This window comes from Fundulus heteroclitus, chromosome 22 (assembly GCF_011125445.2).
Source record: "Fundulus heteroclitus isolate FHET01 chromosome 22, MU-UCD_Fhet_4.1, whole genome shotgun sequence".
NCBI lineage: Eukaryota > Metazoa > Chordata > Actinopteri > Cyprinodontiformes > Fundulidae > Fundulus > Fundulus heteroclitus.
Window position 1 is genome coordinate 12470369 of NC_046382.1, and position 18371 is coordinate 12488739.

At 41.5% G+C, this 18371-nt stretch overlaps 1 protein-coding gene across 6 annotated transcripts in view; it reads left to right on the forward strand.

Annotated features, from left to right (window-relative positions):
- The window catches only part of LOC105934839 (regulating synaptic membrane exocytosis protein 1), a 119338-nt gene that overhangs the window by 98662 nt on the left and 2305 nt on the right, over positions 1 to 18371 (forward strand). For 3 of the 6 annotated variants that reach the window (XM_036125837.1, XM_036125838.1, XM_012875011.3), the window contains 12 exons: positions 25 to 108; positions 3957 to 4013; positions 4278 to 4343; positions 7254 to 7363; positions 8026 to 8141; positions 10992 to 11152; positions 11237 to 11451; positions 14179 to 14211; positions 16217 to 16382; positions 16848 to 16960; positions 17091 to 17192; positions 17323 to 17462. In XM_036125837.1, the coding sequence (XP_035981730.1) occupies positions 25 to 108; positions 3957 to 4013; positions 4278 to 4343; positions 7254 to 7363; positions 8026 to 8141; positions 10992 to 11152; positions 11237 to 11451; positions 14179 to 14211; positions 16217 to 16382; positions 16848 to 16960; positions 17091 to 17192; positions 17323 to 17462 (1363 nt within the window). The remainder of the gene's footprint in view (positions 1 to 24; positions 109 to 3956; positions 4014 to 4277; positions 4344 to 7253; positions 7364 to 8025; positions 8142 to 10991; positions 11153 to 11236; positions 11452 to 14178; positions 14212 to 16216; positions 16383 to 16847; positions 16961 to 17090; positions 17193 to 17322; positions 17463 to 18371) is intronic. The other 3 variants (XM_036125839.1, XM_036125840.1, XM_036125836.1) reach the window with 2 other exon arrangements.

An 18371-nucleotide genomic window follows, 5' to 3' on the forward strand; every position in this document is an offset into this window, starting at 1 on the left:
CATATTTTGTATGTGTACACGTAGAAAATCTTTCTCCCAATCCCTGCCTGGAAGACGTCCGGCGAGTCCCAGGATTCTTATCCAACATGCTTCCCCCGAAGATGACAGGTAGCCTCGTGTGGATGCTCCTCTCCTTCCTTTTGGAGCTTGACTTGTGCCTTAAAATCTGATGCCAGTATGACCCAAATGATCAAAAAAGGTTTTCTGTTTGATTCCGTTAAAGGGATAAAAATGATGTTTTCACTTTCCTCAGTGCTATGTCTTTGCTTTTTTTTTTTTTTTTTTTTGGTTTGAAATGTTATGAAACACTATTTGTTTTTTTGCTAAAAGCTGACATACACCTCTTTGGTTCAGTTGGCCTTAGTAGGTTCAGGCAGATGTCAAGCTCTACATGATGTTCACTCCAGTCTCCTTGCTGAGAGCTGATATCGCTGTGAATAGCTTGTAGTAAACCTTTACAGACAACCTTTCTAAACCTGTCTTTTCTGATAAAAAAAAAGTATAGCGAGTGACTTTATCTTGTATCCCATACATTAAGCATAAAATAACAGCATTTATTCAGCTGCAAGTTCTAAAGATGTATCGTTTGGGGTGTACCCTCTTCAGAAAACTCACGTATTCAAGTCATATGTGTGGAGGTGAAACCGTTGTCCTCTTACTGTTCGGATGTGTTTAGAAAGTTCATACAATAAAAAAAATTAAAAACAAGTTAGGCACCCAGAACAAATGATCTGATTTGGATATCCTGTGGTGCACAAGTAAAGCAGGGACTACAATGTGACAGATTAAATAAGCAAGGAGCTGGCAGATCTAAACCAGACACCAGTGGGCTGTAGTGGTGGTATCATCCCAGTGGAGCAGTTGCCGAAGCGTCCAGCAATCGGTCCAAAAACTCAGATGATATTGAAACGGTCTACATTAGGTTTGCATGATACAATCTGAAAATCCATAAGATAATCCTATATTTTTTATTTTCTTCTTTACACTGCAAAAAGGGGAACTAAAACTAAGTAAAATTCTTGATTTGAGCAGCAAGTTTGAATGATCTACCAATGGAATGAGACTTTTGCACAGGAAAATAGGAACAACTCATCTCATCTTATTTCAAGTGCAGTATATCTACCAATCATCTTAGTTTAGGAGTCAAAATGTTCATTCTGTCGGCAGATCATTTTATTTACCTGCTCAAATCAAGGACAAATACACTAATTTCAGGAAAATGTTTCTTACTCTTAGTTCCCTTTTTGCAGTGTGATTTGTGTCAGCTATTGTTTACTGGAAGATGGGCGGTAGATCCTGATTTTAGATTTTTACAAATGGTCAGCAGACATGGCCTCATATAGATGTAATGCAAAATATTAGCAGTGCCATATGGAGCGTGAGATGGTAACAGGTTTGGTTTGCACGATACTGGTTGGTGGTATCCTTCAATTGCCCAGGATTTAGAGAGACTGGATTTTCTAACTGCTTTTTGCAGTGAATTGGAAAAAGTGTCAATTTTTGATTTTTATTGTATTTTTTACACTTTGCATGGTATGCACAGAAATCTGGACATTTCGCAGGCGAACACTGTGACATGAGGGCATCCGTAGAGGTCATCACTAACCTTGATGGAGGATGGTCAAAATGTAATCCCCTGTATCAAGTCCTGCTAATGCTGTCCAATGATACGAGCCATCCTCCATAGTGACCTTTTGACTGACTGATGCTTCGGAAACTGCCTGATGGCCCCATCACTCCTCTGGTGATGTCACCATTTATTCTCTCTAGTACACACTGTAGATATATTTACATACCTTTTACTGCTCTATATTACATTCAGATTGTATCCTTCTAGGGGCTTAACCATTTTTTTAATCAGTGAGTCTGTTTACGACTAACTTAAGAAGTATAAGATGAGCAGGTGGGCAGATTTGTCTTGCTGGACTAACGTTGTCTAAATGTTTTTTTTTTTTTTTTTACTTTGTTTAAGCAAAGAAACTATCTTACATCTAAATCTCAGTAAATTAAAATCTCATCAAGAAGTGAATTAATTTCAGTCATTTAATACAAAAAGTGAAACTCTTATAGTAAATCAACATTTTACATGCAAAAGGATATACTAAGTGTTTGGTATTTTTGGTGATTATGGCTAATGTCTGTAAAGCCAAAATTCAGTTTCTCTGAAAATTACCCGGTATTGGGGCCATTAAAACTATTTTATGATAGAGATTTGTTATTCCACTGTAAAGTATGTGCATTTACTGAACAGTTTATGCATTCATTACCAGGCCAGGTGGGTTTACTGGCCAATCAAGTATAGTGCTACCATGGTCATTAAACTAGGTACTAATCCTTTAGGTGTTGTGGGCAGGTGCCAAGTCCTTCTGCAAAAGGAAATCAGCATCTCCATAAAGCTTGGCAGCAGGGGGAGGCATGAAGTTCTCTAAAATTGCCTGAAATGCAGCTGCTCTGACACTGGATTTCAGAAAACACACAGGACCAACACCAACAGATCACCTGGCCACCCAGAACATCAAGGACTGTGGAATCGTCCCAGTGGACGTCAGTCAACGAGGAATCTGAGCCTTTCCGCTCTTCCTCAAGACTCAGGGACTTGATTTCCAAATTAAATGCAAATGTTACTTACATCTGAAAATGGGACTTTGGACCACTGAGGAACATTCCAGTCAATTTTTCTCCTTCGGGTTAGAACAAGAAATGCAATGGTTGTGGCTCTTGTCCTGGGGACAGCTGTGGCTCTTAAAGCAGCTGCAGTCCGCATCTTGTGAGTCTTTAGTGGACTTTGCTTTACGATCCTCTCAAGATTGTTGAGCACGCTTTTCTATCCCGTCTTTTCATTATACTAAACTCCCCTCATAATAACCCTGGATACAGCACTTTAACATCCATCTTTCATAGAAACGACCTTCTGTGGCTTCCCCTGATTGTACAGGTTGACCATGCCTGCTGTCAAATCAGTCTTATCTTGAATTTTGTAGCCCATAAAATGGAATTAAAATGTCTTTATTGAATATTTACTTTTAATAGTCATTATCTTGTTTTGAAATTTTCAGATAAATTGAATTTTGCTGAGTGGTCACTAACGAGAAGCCATTATCAAAATGAACAGAAGCTGGAATGTATCACTCTTGTGTGTAATGACTCTACACGAGTTTCACTTTTTGAAATGAATTACTGGAACAGATAACTTTTGTTGACGTTCTAATCTATTGAAATGCACTTATTTATGCAAGAGAACCAAGCTGTTGTTTTGAGGCATCTCGAGGCGCTAGGTAATTTCCTGAAAGCTTAGTTGCAGTGATGCTGTTGACAAATACAAGATAAAATTGCAAGCTATTCTGGTCCCCTTTTAACTGTTTGGATTCCTGTAGACTGAGGTGAAAGCCGAGCTCAGCGCAGTCTGAATGAACTTGTCGTGCCTTCCCAGGCACAGACGAGCTCTAACCTTTCCTTTCTGCTAGAAAGAGCCGCTGACGTCTTGTGAAGGGTTGTTTGTGCAGACTAATGTGCCAGTGGTGTTTTTTTTTTGTTTTTTTTTTCAGTTTGTAGTTTGATGAGTAGAAGCAGCAGAAGCCTTTGGTTGTGATTGTTGTCGTTTCAGTTTCCTCTTGACTTCCTCTCTTTGCTTCTCGACTCTCCGTGCAAAGTTTGTGCCGCTTTTATCTTGGAGTTGTTGGGACTGGCTGTGGTGTGCGCTTCCCGCTGCGTTTGCTTCTTGCAGTCCACCTTTTTCAGTTCTGGGAATCTGCAGCTTCTGTGTTCTCACCTGCTCCTCTCAGTCTTTTAGAAGTGTTGCTGTTTCTTTGTTGTTGTTTTTTTCACCACCACCCCCCTCACAAGCCCTTGTGCTCAGAGACAATGTGACATCCATAATTCATATCATAAGTGTGGTTGTGTTTTTGTGTGTGGTGGCACGTACATCATCCTTGTCGTCTTCATGTCCATGAATGGAGAATATGGATGCTACTTCCCTCCCAAGAGACTTTAATTCAACTCAGTACAAAGAAGAGGTACTCGCACACTGATGTGCACACACACACACACACACACACAAACTCAGACGAAATGTGATTTCGTGAAACTGTTCCTTCCACCGTACAACTCCTCACAGCACGCCTCTGTTTCCAGATTAGAAACATACAAGAACGTACAGTACTATTGACATCCTGCAGAGGACGGAGAGCTTTAAAATCTTTCTCCCATCCTCACATCCATCCGTTCATGTTTTTATTCTGTTTTGTGTTGTTCCCCTTTGCTCGTCGGCCATTCCCCAGGCAGCCTCGGACCCTGGAAACCCCTGAATGTCAGACTCTTGGCAGGAAGCGGTCTGACAGCGGCAGGTAAGACATGTACTGTGGACTCAGCACATGTCGAACATGCTCAGAGACAAGGCCGAGCCCGCCTTTCCAAAAGTTTGGAAACGGTAACCTCTGAATGTGGCTCGGAGAGTCGTTAATAAGTTTTTTGTCTTTTCTGAGCCTGAGTGTTGACCAACAGAAGTTCAAATGTAGTTTCTGTATTGCTGCTGTGTTACTAGTTCAGTTCAGTTTTATGTATATCATCTCAGTCCAATCATACATACATGCTCAAAGTCAACTGCACACATTTCAAGTGATCCTAGTTATCAAACAATGCAATCAAGTTCAGATTATTCAAATTGGTTAACATGTTTTCTTGCAAAGACAACTAAACCGATTGCATTAAGTTATTCAATTGCCGCGTTCACTCCCGGATGAGCATGTAGTAACAGTAGACTGTCCATTGCATTGGGTGGATGACTTTTTAGCAATCCCTCATTTTGAGCATGCATGTAGTGACAGTGGAAAGAAAAACTCCTTCAGTATGTTACTTGTCATGGGATAAATTAATTTATCCCATGAATTGTGCAGATTTCCGCACAATTCCATTAGGATAGAAAGGAGCAGGCATGCACTACTGAGGAAATGCATTGAATAAATAATAGCCTACAATTGTGACCAACTCTAAGAAAACACGAGAAGATCTTGCAGTTTTATAACCAGATGCATACAGGTTTGTGCAAACCCGATGACAATGTGGGAAGGTATCAGCAATTACTTTAGAGATGCAACTCATTGCCCATTAGTCTGGGAAGGGTAGAAAAAAAAGCCATTTCCAAATTATCCATCTGTCCATCATTCTACAGACAAGAAGTTTGGTCATAAGTGGAAAACACCTAAGAAAGCTGCCAAGTGGACATCCTAGCTTATTTGCTCAAAGGTTAGGCCATTTAGTGCTGAGGGGGAAATCAAAAGTTTCCTATCTAACTCCAGGTCTCAGTTACTGTGTTAAAGAAATGGCTGAATAGGTTTTGGGTATTTGGAGAAATTGAAGAAATTGAACGCTCCTCTATTTAAAAAAATAATAAAGCAACACAGCTTCAGTTTGCAAAGTTGTATCTGAATGAATCAGCAGACCTCTTCAATGAGAGCCTTTGGACATATGTGACCACTTTAATTCAGCTCAGTTCAATTTTATTGATATTGCGCCAATTCATGATACATGTCATCTAAAGGCACTTTCCCAATCAGATTATACTGATTGGTCAAAAAGTTTCCTATATAAGGAAATCCAGTAGATTGCATCAAATCTTGACAAGCAGCATTCACTCCTCCTGAAAGAACATAGAGCCACACAATGTCGTCTGCATTGTTGATGGCTTTGCAGTAATCCCTCATACTGAGCAAGCATGAAGTGACAGTGGAGAGGAAAACTCCCCTTTAACAGGAAGGAAAAACCTCCAGCAGAACCAGAACCAGGCTCAGTGTGAACGGTCATCTGTCTCGACCAAATTTAGGGATGTTAGAGTGAAATATACAGCCCCATTTTGGAGAAACCTGAACACGACACACGAGAAAAGCTGTCAGATAAATTCAGCTTAAATTTACTTCAGATTGCCTCTGCTCACCTGTGGATATGCTATTTAAATACTATTTGACAGTCAGGTTGAGCTTAAACTGTGTGTTTTTATCTTTAGTCTCCCGTCATTTAGCTCCAAGAAAAATCTTTTAAACATTTTTTGTCTTGAGAAAAACATTCTCTTAACCTTATAAAAGTATTTTTTTTCTCTGGACCGTTTTCTATCATCCTTATTAGTAAAATGCTTCACATACAAATTAACAAATCTTTTTGTTCCTTTCCTCCAAGGATTTATTACCTTCTGTTGGAGAACAATCTTAAAAGCAGCTCAAGAGTTTTTAGATTTAATTAAAAAGAGTACCTGAATATCAGCTTTTAACTGCGTCTTGGCTAGGTTGTCTGTTGTGTGTAAACACAGCAAGGATTCGCTGGGAGATCCTTATTTTTAATGCCAGACTGATTTGTGGCTGAGAATTAAAACGTCTTGCTGACAATTGGCAGATACCAGACTGAAATTTAACGAAAGAGCAATCAAAGTTTGAAGGGGTTTTAAAGGTCTTTTGAAAGTTCTGTTTATTTTAACAAAACTTCTATCTTTACCGTTATTGCTCGTCCTTAGCCCTCTCATGAAACCTTAATGTAGGCGCAGAGGTCATGGTGTTGTGCCACGGACTCAGTACCATATGTCATTTTAGAAGACTTAAGCTTTTTGATGTAAGCTCTTCAGGTTTGGGATGTGTGTGTGTGTTACTGTGTGGCTGTTGTTGTTAAACCTCACGGCAAAAGTTAACCATTATATCTCATTCAACATTTGTTGTTTCTGTTGTTTTTCTACATTCCATTACTGCTTTGCACGCAGCCGCTTCAGCATTACTGGGTTTGCATATCACTTGTGTTCTTGGTGCACCGCCGGGCGACCATGGAGTATGCGTGGTAGAGCGGAGGCCAGCTCCACAGCGAGGCGTTCATGGGCCCTGCTGGCCCTCTGTTAGGCGGGACGGAGCTGTCTGAAAGAGAACTGGCGTGAAATCTGGATGCTGGATGCTGCTGCTGCTGCTGCTGCTGTTTTTCTGCCTCTGTGTGGATGTTCTTGTCTGCGTGTCTGGGTTTGTCGATGTGCTGGTGTCGTTTCTCTAACGCTCTGTTGGGTAATAGGAATGCCCTCAACCCGCCCTGAACAAGCTGAACAATCTGTTACCTGTAGTCGTTCTGTTGAGATTTCTTATCTAGTTTTCGGCTCATCGAGCTGTTCTGCTGCTCCTCCGGCCAGACTGCGTAACTTTTCCGCCACTTTTTCCTCCTCCTCCATCCGTCCTTCCCTGTGTTCACTCTTCCTTTTCCTCTCCGTCTGCTCTCGTGTTATTTTGTGTCAGGGGCCATCTGCACAGCGGCGCGTCTCTGTCCTCGGCGGCGGCGGCCTCAGCAGCGCGCAGAGTGAGGCAGCTCCCACAGCTTCCACCCCAGAGCAGCTCCGTAGAACAAGGTACGAGGCAGGATGTGCCGCACACGAAATCTCCTGGTTCTAGCAGATATTTGGCGGATTTAGGTTATTCATTCAAACCTTTAAAGCTTTAGTCGGATGTTTTGAGAAAACTGCGGACTTAGCCTGAAAATTTGTATAAGCACACCTTGCAGGTCCCTCCGCCTTGCACTGCAGCCCCTCCACAGACAAAAAGTATATGTACAACACTGAAACTGAGTTGACTTGAATTACTGAACTGCTGCAGCAATTTAACAAACCCTGACAAAACGGAATATTTGGCATTTGTGGAAGTTGGAGATCAGACCTGAAAACGGCAGAGAAATAGTATAAACACTTGTAAAGAGCAAAACAGGAGGGCACAGAGTACTGCCGAAACACCTGAAAATTTCACTCCAGTTAAGTTGTATCTTAATTCTTGCATTTGTACTCTACACTTCTTTTTAAGAACTACAATTGATCATATTTTAATTGTGTTTTTAAAAGCTTAAGAAGTGAAATCACTCCTGCTAACCCATAGTTCAGAGATTGTGGTTGTGGGACACGTTAGCTGGGTCTGCTCAGACTGTTTGGTTGTCTCTGCAGAGCTTCCTTTGAACTCCAATTAAATGGAAGTTAGTTTTTTTTATTTATTTTTTTGTTTTTTGTATTTTCTGCACATGCAGCCCTGGTAGCAGAGGAGCGTGTTCGTCAGCTCCAGATGAGGGTTCATTCTAACCGGATTTCAGCCACCACCTCCAGCCAACAGGACCTGGACCGGACCCTCCAAAACAAACGAGAGGTCAGCAACAACTGTTCTCTTGCTCAACTATAGGTCTAGAAAAATAATCACTTATTCCATGCAGATTGCATACCTAGGTCCTAAAAGTTAGAGAAGCGGGGAGGGAACTATGAACACAAACGCAGCACAGTATGAATTTTTGTGTATAAAAACCTTGCATCCGAACATATTTTCTGCATGCATTTTCCCTTCTTGTTCTCTGCAAGCCACACCAATTTCAAATAAGTCATTGGTGGTGGAGAGGCATTTGTTCCAGGGCCATCACAGAGGAATGTGCAAAGCGGGGAAAAAGTTGTAAAACATTTAGAAAAATGTGTATTACCTTCCTTCCACTTCCCAGCTCTGCTGTTCTATGTGTTGGTCACTTAAAACCTAAGTGTCGGTATGCACTTTTCTTTTTACTTGCAAATCTAGAGACAGAGATGTGAGTGGAATGGGGCACATCATTTTAATTTTCATAGAGGAAACTTGTTTTCATGTACGAATTTTTAAGATAAAAATTGGCCAATCAAACAACTTACATTTGCATTCAGAGGTTCCAATAAGTGTAGCAGGTGTGATGGCTATAAGCCCGTCCATACTAGTATCGGTATCAGCCGAGCAATGGCCGTTTTTATCGCGTCATGTTTTTCCCCCTTCTAAATCCCTCTTAGGAGTAGGCTTTATTGTTTTTAAAACAAGTCCCTAATTTTTTTTTCCAGAAATACTTTCAGTTTTACAACACTTTAAACACGCAAGATGCCATTTAACTGTCTATCAAACATTGCTTAGTTTCTCAGAAAAATGCTTCGCTGCACAGACACGCTTAGCCCCACCCCCTCATGGCTAGCATCAATGAAAATTAGACATGCCGTCACTTTCCAACGAGGTATGACAAGCTTTTGTTTTTTTTCCAGAAATACTTTCAGTTTTACAACACTTTAAACACACAAGATGCCATTTAACTGTCTATCAAACATTGCTTAGTTTCTCAGAAAAATGCTTCGCTGCACAGACACGCTTAGCCCCACCCCCTCATGGCTAGCATCAATGAAAACAAGACATGCCGTCACTTTCCAACGAGGTATGACAAGCTTTTGTCCGGCATGTCCCGGAACACCTCACCAGGGAGGCGTCCAGGAGGCATCCTGACCAGATGCCCGAGCCACCTCAACTGGCTCCTCTCGACGTGGAGGAGCAGCGGCTCTACTCTGAGTCCTCCCCGGATGACTGAGCTCCTCATCCTAACTCTAAGGGAGAGCCCAGACACACTACGGAGAAAACTCATTTCAGCCGCTTGTATCCGGGATCTCGTTCTTTCGGTCATGACCCAAAGCTCGTGACCATAGATGAGGGTAGGAACGTAGATCGACCGGTAAATCGAGAGCTTCGCCTTTTGGCTCAGCTCTCTCTTCACCACAACGGATCGGTACAGCGCCCGCTTCACAGCAGACACTGCACCAATCCGCCTGTCGATCTCCCGCTCCATCTTCCCCTCATTCGTGAACAAGACCCCAAGATACTTGAACTCCTCCACTAGGGGCAGCACATCCTCCCCAACCCGGAGGAGGCACTCTACCCTTTTCCGGTTCAAGACCATGGTCTCGGATTTGGAGGCACTGATTTTCATCCCGGCCGCTTCGCACTCGGCTGCGAACCACTCCAGTGAGAGCTGTAGATCACGCCCTAATGAAGCCAATAGAACCGCAGCTTGTTATTTATGCAAATTGCTTCTGAGCTGGTTTTTTTTTCTCTCTGAACACCTGTCATTATATTGGTGCAGAAGAGACAATTGACAGTTCTAGGAGCTTTGGATGAAGTTATGAGGCAAAAGCATACAATTTAGCATTTTATTGATATTATGCTGTGCACAATGGTACATTTTAATGATACACTGAATAAAATTTAAGATCAAAGGCTTTGTTATTTGCAGAAGGAGACATACAATGGAAATCAGCACGTTTATTTGACCAGATTACATTTTATGAGGTGGAAAAACACATTTGATATGTTTGGCTAAATTGTGCCACAATTACAGGTCTGCCTGGCCCACTGCTCCACTAAAACCTTCGTGGATCAACTATACTTCAGCTGATTCAGTCCAGATTTGCTGCAGTTATAGTCAAAATATGGATCTATAGAGTCTTAGGTTTCCTCTATATTGTCTAAGAAGATTTTTGAAAGAAATTTAGATGATTCTCATATTTTTTTCTTTTTTTGATCACCTATAAATTAAACACAGTGACATTTGCAATAGTGGTTCCACTGGAAAAAAAATCTTTAATGCCTTACCTTCACATAGATACGAAAAGTTTGCATTTACACTTTATAGCTGTGGAGCTGTACTTCATTTATATCAGGTATGTAATTTCCCTCTATGCTTATGGTAAAACATGTTGATAATCAGCCTACACTGTTTTGTCATAGATTAATATGAACTATTATCTGATTAAAGTTTTCACTTTTATCTGTTTAACTTGGTCCCCATGAAGGTTTAAGAAAGGGCGTGTGGCCTAATTTGAGCTCTTATAACAAACTAAAATCTGGTAAAACAACCAACAAAAATAAAAAAAAACCTTGGGGAGATAAAAAAAAACAAAAGAAGAGAATTCGAGTTTGAAAGCTTCTCACGTCAGAGCCGCCACAGTTTCTCCAAGTGATCCAAAGTGGGAAACCTTCAAGCATTAAAACCCTGTTCCAGAACTGACAGCTTGTCCATGTCAGAGTAACCAGTAGGATATAGTCTAATGTTCTAAGCTAATGCTGTGATGTTATGGTACCCGCAACTTTGAAACTGTACCAAATATGTCAGTTTTGCCAACATTAATCTGAAATACTCTTTTTTTCACATCAAATGCATGTGCCCTGCAGCTCTATAAGGACCAGCGGAGGAGCAGTGAAAATGTATCCCATAAGTCCTCAGACAGCGATGTCAGTGACGTGTCAGCCATCTCTCGAACCAGCAGTGCCTCTCGCATCAGTAGCACCAGCTACATGTCCATCCAGTCAGAGAGACCCCGGGGACGCTTCAGGTGCGCGTACACACACGCCTACAGTCCGACGCGGCCTTTCTGGGATCGATAAAGCGCTAACGTTTCCGAAATGTTGCCCATCAGTCGAGCTGTACGTGCGTCGGGCCGCCACATACTGAAGAGCACCAGCGTGAGCGGCGAGATCTACGGCATGGAGCACGCCGACGGCAGCCAGTCAGACACGGCCCTCGGGAGTCTGGGTAGCGGGATCAAGAAGCGGCGCTCCAGTCTGAGCCAACGGGTCGTTGCCATCCTGCCGTCGAGACGGAGCCGGAGTACATCACAGCTCAGCCAGACAGGTCAGAGAGGGAAAGAAAGAAAAATCACAAAATGGAGATTGTGGAAATCATCGTTCTAATCATGGACATGAATTACGTATAAATCCTGAGCTTGTAATGATTTAGGTGATCTTCTGTTTTTCAGGTTGACATGATTATGCAACATGCAACTTCTATAACTTTAAACAAACAACTATTGGATGCCCTGGTTAAAATTTATTGTACATTTTGTCAAATCTGTGCAGGGTCAAAATTACACGAGTAAACTCAAACTACATTTATATGTACGTACGTTTAAGGAGCATAGCGTACGTGTCAGGATTTTTGCAGATGTCTGCCTCCTCTGGTGACAAGTTGAAATGACACCACTGTTGTGCACGTTCGGGAAATAGAGGAAAATTAATTTCACACGTCGGGCATGTAAGGGCGTGAATGGGAAAGTAAATAATATTTAACTTCAAAACCTGCTCTCTGCATCTTTAACTTACGTATTTTAATGAGTCTGAAGGCGCTAAAAGTTGTGCAGGGTTGCTACACAGTCTACAAAAGTATAGAATGCCATTTCAGTAGTTTTCAGGACTGGAAAAGAAGGAATGAAAGGAAGAGTATAGAAAAAGTACGCATTTGTATTTCCAGACTTTACACTCCTCTATCCCATTGTCCGGATGTTGTGTTTTTTCTCCCTTGTGTCCTTCATTCTTTCTGTCCTTCCTTTCTTTCCCCTCCCTTGTGTCTTTCCTTCCTTCTTTTCTTTCTTCCTTGTGACCTTATTTCCTGTCTTGTCTTCCTTCACTTCCTTGTGTCCTTCTTTCCTCCCTGACCTTCCTCGTGTACTTTCTTTCTTTTTCCTTCTCTCGTTCGTTCGTCCGTCACCTCCTGTCCTTCATTCTATGCATCCTTCCTTGTGTCCTATCTTCCTGCTTTTCGTCCTTCTATCCATCTTACTAGTTTCATAGCTTCCTTCCAGGATTTAGTTTTGCAGACTACATATTTAAAACTGACCCGCTGTAAAAATGTTGAGATTACATTTACAGTTAACTTTAGTTTTTATGTTTTAAGTGCAAGGGACTGGGAGCGCTACAAGGTTTAGCCTGAAAAGGTCTGGGAATTTTATCTGGAAAATGTGTAGGAGCCTGGGGTATTTTAACTAGACAAGGCTTAATAACTTCTGATTAGTTATCATGATTGGGTGCTGCTGGTACTTTGTTTTTGACAGCATGAAAAAGATTTCTTTGACAGAACTAATTGGCTTGACTTACACTCAGAACAAAGGCAAAGTCCAAAGAACTCGGTAAAGATCTAAGAAGGAGAGTTATAGGAGTAGAGCAAGTTTTTTGAGGCCATTTCTACAACTACAACTGTAGATTCAAAGATAATTAATTCAAACTGTAGAACTTATTAAGACGTTGCTAAACTGTGGAACTAGACCAAAACTTTCATCCTCAAATGAAAGGAAATCACCAAAACTCAAACCTACCATAAACAGCTGGAAAACCAGTGTCTGGTCACAGCGAAGCCAGTTTTACCTGTCCCTGGACCAGGATGGTATCAACTATGAAAAAAAGCCTCTGACCAAAAATACACACCTTCAAATCTGCATTCGGAGAAGTAAAAGTGAGACTTCCAGACATAAAGTATAACTCACCCCGTTGTAAAAGCATAACCCCAACAACAACAACATATGGGGAACGTGGAAGGTTCAAGGCAGTAGGAAACACTAAACACTGTCAATCAATGCTCCCAATTCTGTCGACTTCAACTCCTGAGATTAAGTCGCTGCAGTGCGGGGGCGACATCTCACTGAGATGCTTTTATACCCGGACACGGGGCTGTGATGACAAAAGCTAGGAACATTCAACCGCAATAGCCACCGTTCAACCCTAAGACGGCAGCACTAATGGAGTTTTAAGATTAGAATATTGCAAAAACTAACCAAGGTCACATAAAAATGTCAGAAATTGGACAGTAACTTTAAAGCTGCACCCTCATGGCCAGATAATACAGTTCATTTGCTAAAAAGTAGATGTGTTTGGTGAGTTACACTTTAAACAACATTGTATCAGCTCTCAAGCACAGTGGTGGCAGCATCATGCTGTGGGGATGTTTGGTTGCCAATGGTATGTTGCTGAGGTAATGAAGAAGGAAGACAATCTCCAAATTGTTAAACTTCCCCCTAAATAAAGAACTGAGGGGAGCAAAAACATGAGGTTGACAGGCAACTATTAAAGGAAAATTAAGCATGTTAGTCACGGTGTATGTACTATATGTGTTTGAGTCTCTATGTATAATTTTGACTCTGTGAATTAGAGAAAATCCGTAATAAAGTCATACTTGTGCAACTAATTCTGGAAGTCATCTAATCGTTGCATCCTGGAAAAAGATCGATTCAGATCACAAAAAAAATGCCAAATTAATATGACATTATTGCCCATAATGAGCACATGTAATCTTTGGACCGCAGCTGCAGTTAGCTGTCTATTTTTACACAAACTGATTTTATCGTTCTCCAAGCAACCAATCAGATACTGTGGTTGTTGGTACTCAACTTCTCCAAAGGCCAGGGGTCCAGTTTAAAAGAAACCTTTAAAAATAAAAGTAATAACCGCTCTTTTTTGGTCAACGAGTGTCTGTAAAGCTTCGTCTTTTGGTAAAGGGTAATAACGATGGTCACTGAATCACGAGGACGACTTAAAAAGCTGTGAAAGTGTTGTTGTTTATTGCTCTTGTTGTTGTTCTGTGTTATTTCAGAGGCAGCGGGTAAGGCGGCGGACAGACAGAAAGGTAAAGCAAAAGGAAGGAGGTCCATCACTGCAGGGAATACAGCAGGCAGGAAGTTTAGAAAATAAGTAGTAATTTAGATGGGATGATGGGGTCTATAAGATCCTCATGAGTACAGCATGCTGCTACGGTGCACTGCAGTGGACATTTAGGATAGAGAAGCAGCTACATAGATGGAATGAGCGCCTGCAGATGCTGACGTGTAGTTAGAAAGGACTCTGCAAACCCTTCCTGGTCTCTGTCTCTGGCACGCGCCCTTACCCCACCCTCCTGTTATACTGTTTCTCTCCAGTACTTTTTTAAAAGTATTCACTCCCCCCTTTGAACTTTCACACGTTTGGTCACGCCTGCAAACTGTGCCGTGTTTTGTCGAGGGTTTTATGTGGCCGGCACAACACAAAGTGGTCGATAATCGTCAAGCAGAATGTTAACGTTTGCAAAGATTTATTTTCTTTCTCAAAAAGGCATCTTTTTGTGTTCACACTCCTTTATTTTTAGCCCCCCCCCCCAAACAAAAAAAAAAAAAAAAAAAAAAAAAAGAATACGTCCATTCCAACCAAATGTGCACAACACTCTGTTGCATAAAAATAGCACAGCACATCACCCTGGAGCAGTGGGGTCCACACTTTTGGCGCCGCGACTCACGGGCCAAAATGACCAGGTTGAAAGCACTCAAGAGCTCTAATGTTTTTCTGTTAAAAACACAATTTTTATGCTAAATTGTTTTCTTTTCACCTATTCAGAAATAGATTACACATGCAATGATTATAGGTCTAAAAAAAAGGGTTTACCTTAATAGCAGAAATGTTCACAGTTTCCAAACATTAGGGATCTAGAATATTGCTAATAAAAAATAAATAAAAAAATGTCCCAAACATTTTGTATTGAAGAAAATATAAATATGTAATTGAAAATATCATCTTTAGAAAATTACATTTGGCACTTGCTTAAGGGGCCAACTTCATGCAATTATTTAGCAACGGGGGGGCATGCCCACAAAATTATTCCGAGGGTCACAAATGGCCCCGGCCTAAATGGCCCCGGCTTAAACACGCCATACCTGTAGTGATGCCACATGATGTTTTCTGCATCTCGTTGCGGGAACGCCTTCCTTCAGCTGGAACAGGGCAACAGGTCAGAGTTGAAGGGAAGAATGAATTTTAAAGCAACATGTAATCGTTCTTCCCCTTCACAATGATGCACTACTTTGTGCTGGTCTACCACATAAAACCCCCTGATAGCATAATATTATAGCATTAACGTTTGTTGCGGTGATAAAACCAGATGAGAAAGGTCAAAGGACGTAAATACATTTGCAAGGTGTACAAGAAGCCTGAGTGAGTTCAGTCCGACCCTCATCTTTCTGAATCCAAATCCCAGACAAGCTTGAGAGAACCTAAAAACCTCTAACTAGTTGTTAATGGCTGGGTTTAACCCCTTTTTGATTTTTTTCCTCCCGTTTATTTTATTTTTACATCCATGCTGGGCATTCATTTTGAAATGACTGAGCCCCCGCTTCAGTTTTATTTTTCAATCCCCATTCAGTGACCTCATCAATAAAATTACCAAGTGGTCGTTAGAGCGAACAAAAACAATCCAAAGTCTTCTCCGTGTCGAAGTTATACTGCAGAATTGAGTTTTTCCTCTTGATTTTGCATTAAAATTTGTAGATATGTTGGTAAGGTCACCAGGGGGGATATTTAATTTAATTTAAATTTATTTTTATTTTATTTTTTTGCATGGGCCGGTCTGCCTAAAGATAAACCTCAGCCTCAAGTTATCAGGCTTTTTCAAACATATTTCTTCAACAGCTTTGTAAGAAAAAGACTCTGTTTGAGCTGTCAATGCCTAGACCTTTGGTGTTTTCTCTTGTTTCGCCGTCTGAAAACTCGGCCTTGGTTTGACGTTGGCCGGACGTGGCCAGAGGCCTGATAACTGATGATGAGTGTTAGTTTAAAAAAACGCCCCCCCCCCCTGGATTCACGGTATCTCTCTGTGTTTGCCACAGAGGCGCCGACGGGTAAGAAGGTCAGCAAGGCGGGCAGCAGCACAATCCAAAGGAGCGTGGAGACGGGGATGGCGGTGGAGTATCCTCGTGGAGGCTCGGCCATGAACCGCCAGGCCAGCAGGGAGTCCACCGATGGCAGCATGAACAGCTACAGCTCTGAGGGGAAGTACGTGCACGCAACGCAACAAACCTTAAAGCGCAGAGAGAGCTCTGATAAAATTACTACTTTATTCCTGTAATTAGCAAAAAAGAAACTCAGTACATTGTCCTTTTGGTTTAAAATCCTTATCTCCAACCATTGGGATCAGAAAGCTCCATCTCTGTAAAACGTTTTTTTTTTTTCTCCAAAGTAATTGGTTTGTTCATGTTGACATATAAAAACTAATTTAATAGCCTTCACTCGTCACCAGAACTGAATAAAACATGGCCTGTTGATGAGCTTTAGTTATATAACCAGCCTGCTAACTCCACCTGCTGTAATTGAGGATAGACCAGGTTATTCTGGTTTATTCACCCTGATAGCTGATGTAAGTTGTAATGTGAAATAAGCCATTTTGAGTCAGAAACTTAATGAAAGTGGATCATGTCCCAGATCTCCCAACTCTCTCACCCTTTTCATTGCGTGTTTCAGTCTGATCTTCTCAGGGATGCGCTTAGGAGCCGACAGCCAGTTCAGCGACTTCCTGGACGGCTTAGGTCCGGGTCAGCTGGTTGGCCGGCAAACACTGGCCACGCCTGCAATGGGTGAGTCCTCGGTCCTGCAGGGTCGCCGTAGTCAGACGGGTCCCACTTCCACGCTTCGCTAAGTGGACCTTAACATGTCCTGGCATTTCCAAAAAGGCAGTTTTTAAATGTGTCCGCCACTCCTCAACAGGCGACGTTCAGATCGGGTTGATGGATAAGAAAGGCCAGCTGGAGGTAGAGGTGATCAGGGCCCGAGGCCTCACCTCTAAACCAGGCTCCAAATCCCTCCCAGGTGAGACGGTCTCATTAGGAGCATTTTACCACAATTTAAAACCATCAGATTAGATTTTTTTCAGCTGCTCATCTCTTCTTCCTCCCAACTGCTTTCTTTTTTTTTTTTGTTTTTTGTTTTTTTGCACCAGCTCCTTATGTCAAGGTCTACCTGCTGGAGAACGGAACATGTAAAGCCAAAAAGAAAACCAAGATTGCACGCAAGACCCTGGAGCCGCTCTACCAGCAGCACTTGCTCTTTGAAGAAAGTCCTCAGGGCAAGGTGCTTCAGGTAACGTGAAAATAACATTCATCTCAACAACGTTCTGCGTCAGACATGGATTTATTTCAAAAGCCTGACTTTCTTTTGTCTCAATCTCCCTGATTCAGTGTAAAGGGTTTAAGTTTTTTCTTTACATTATTTTCAGGTGATCTTTGATGTAATGCCAGCGATGCATTTGGCAATTTTACTGCAGAGTACAGCGCTTTGCAAAACTATCCATACCCCTTGAATGTTTTCACATTGTCTCGCTAAATGATCACAAACATCGGTGTATTTTGTTGGGATTTTATGAGATCAGCACAACGTAATTCGTAATTATGACGAGGAAGGAACATTTTTCTTTTACGCATTCAGATCTGAAAAGTGTGGCATGTATTTGTATTTAGTACAAGTAATTTCCCCAAGTAGTCGCCTGAATGAGACAACCGAGTCCACTGGTGGGTAATTTAACCTCACTTTAGAGCATGGGTCTTCAATGTTTTCCAGGCCAAGGACCCCAAACTGATGGCGAGATGGAGCGGGGACCCCCTAATTATATATATTGTATAAAATTGTGTTATATCAAACTGGTCCTATAGTGCCATGTGTAAATGTACCTTGTTATTGTGCATTCAATACTAAGATACTCAAATAATACACAGGTTCATATATTCATGTTTTTATTTTAAACGTGCGAGGCACAGTGAGTAGGGTGGCCATGCCACTGCCATTTATAAACATAACATAACACAATAAACTGATACCTGCCAAGATCAACAATGTCTGTCAATTGCATGCAATCATGCATAAAAGCTATTTAAATGGACATTTTTAAAACATAAATGTGAAAAGGAAAATAAGAAATAAGTGATGCTTGTTAGTACCACTGGCATGCATAAACATACCTGTTATATTGCATACAATACTGAACTATTAACA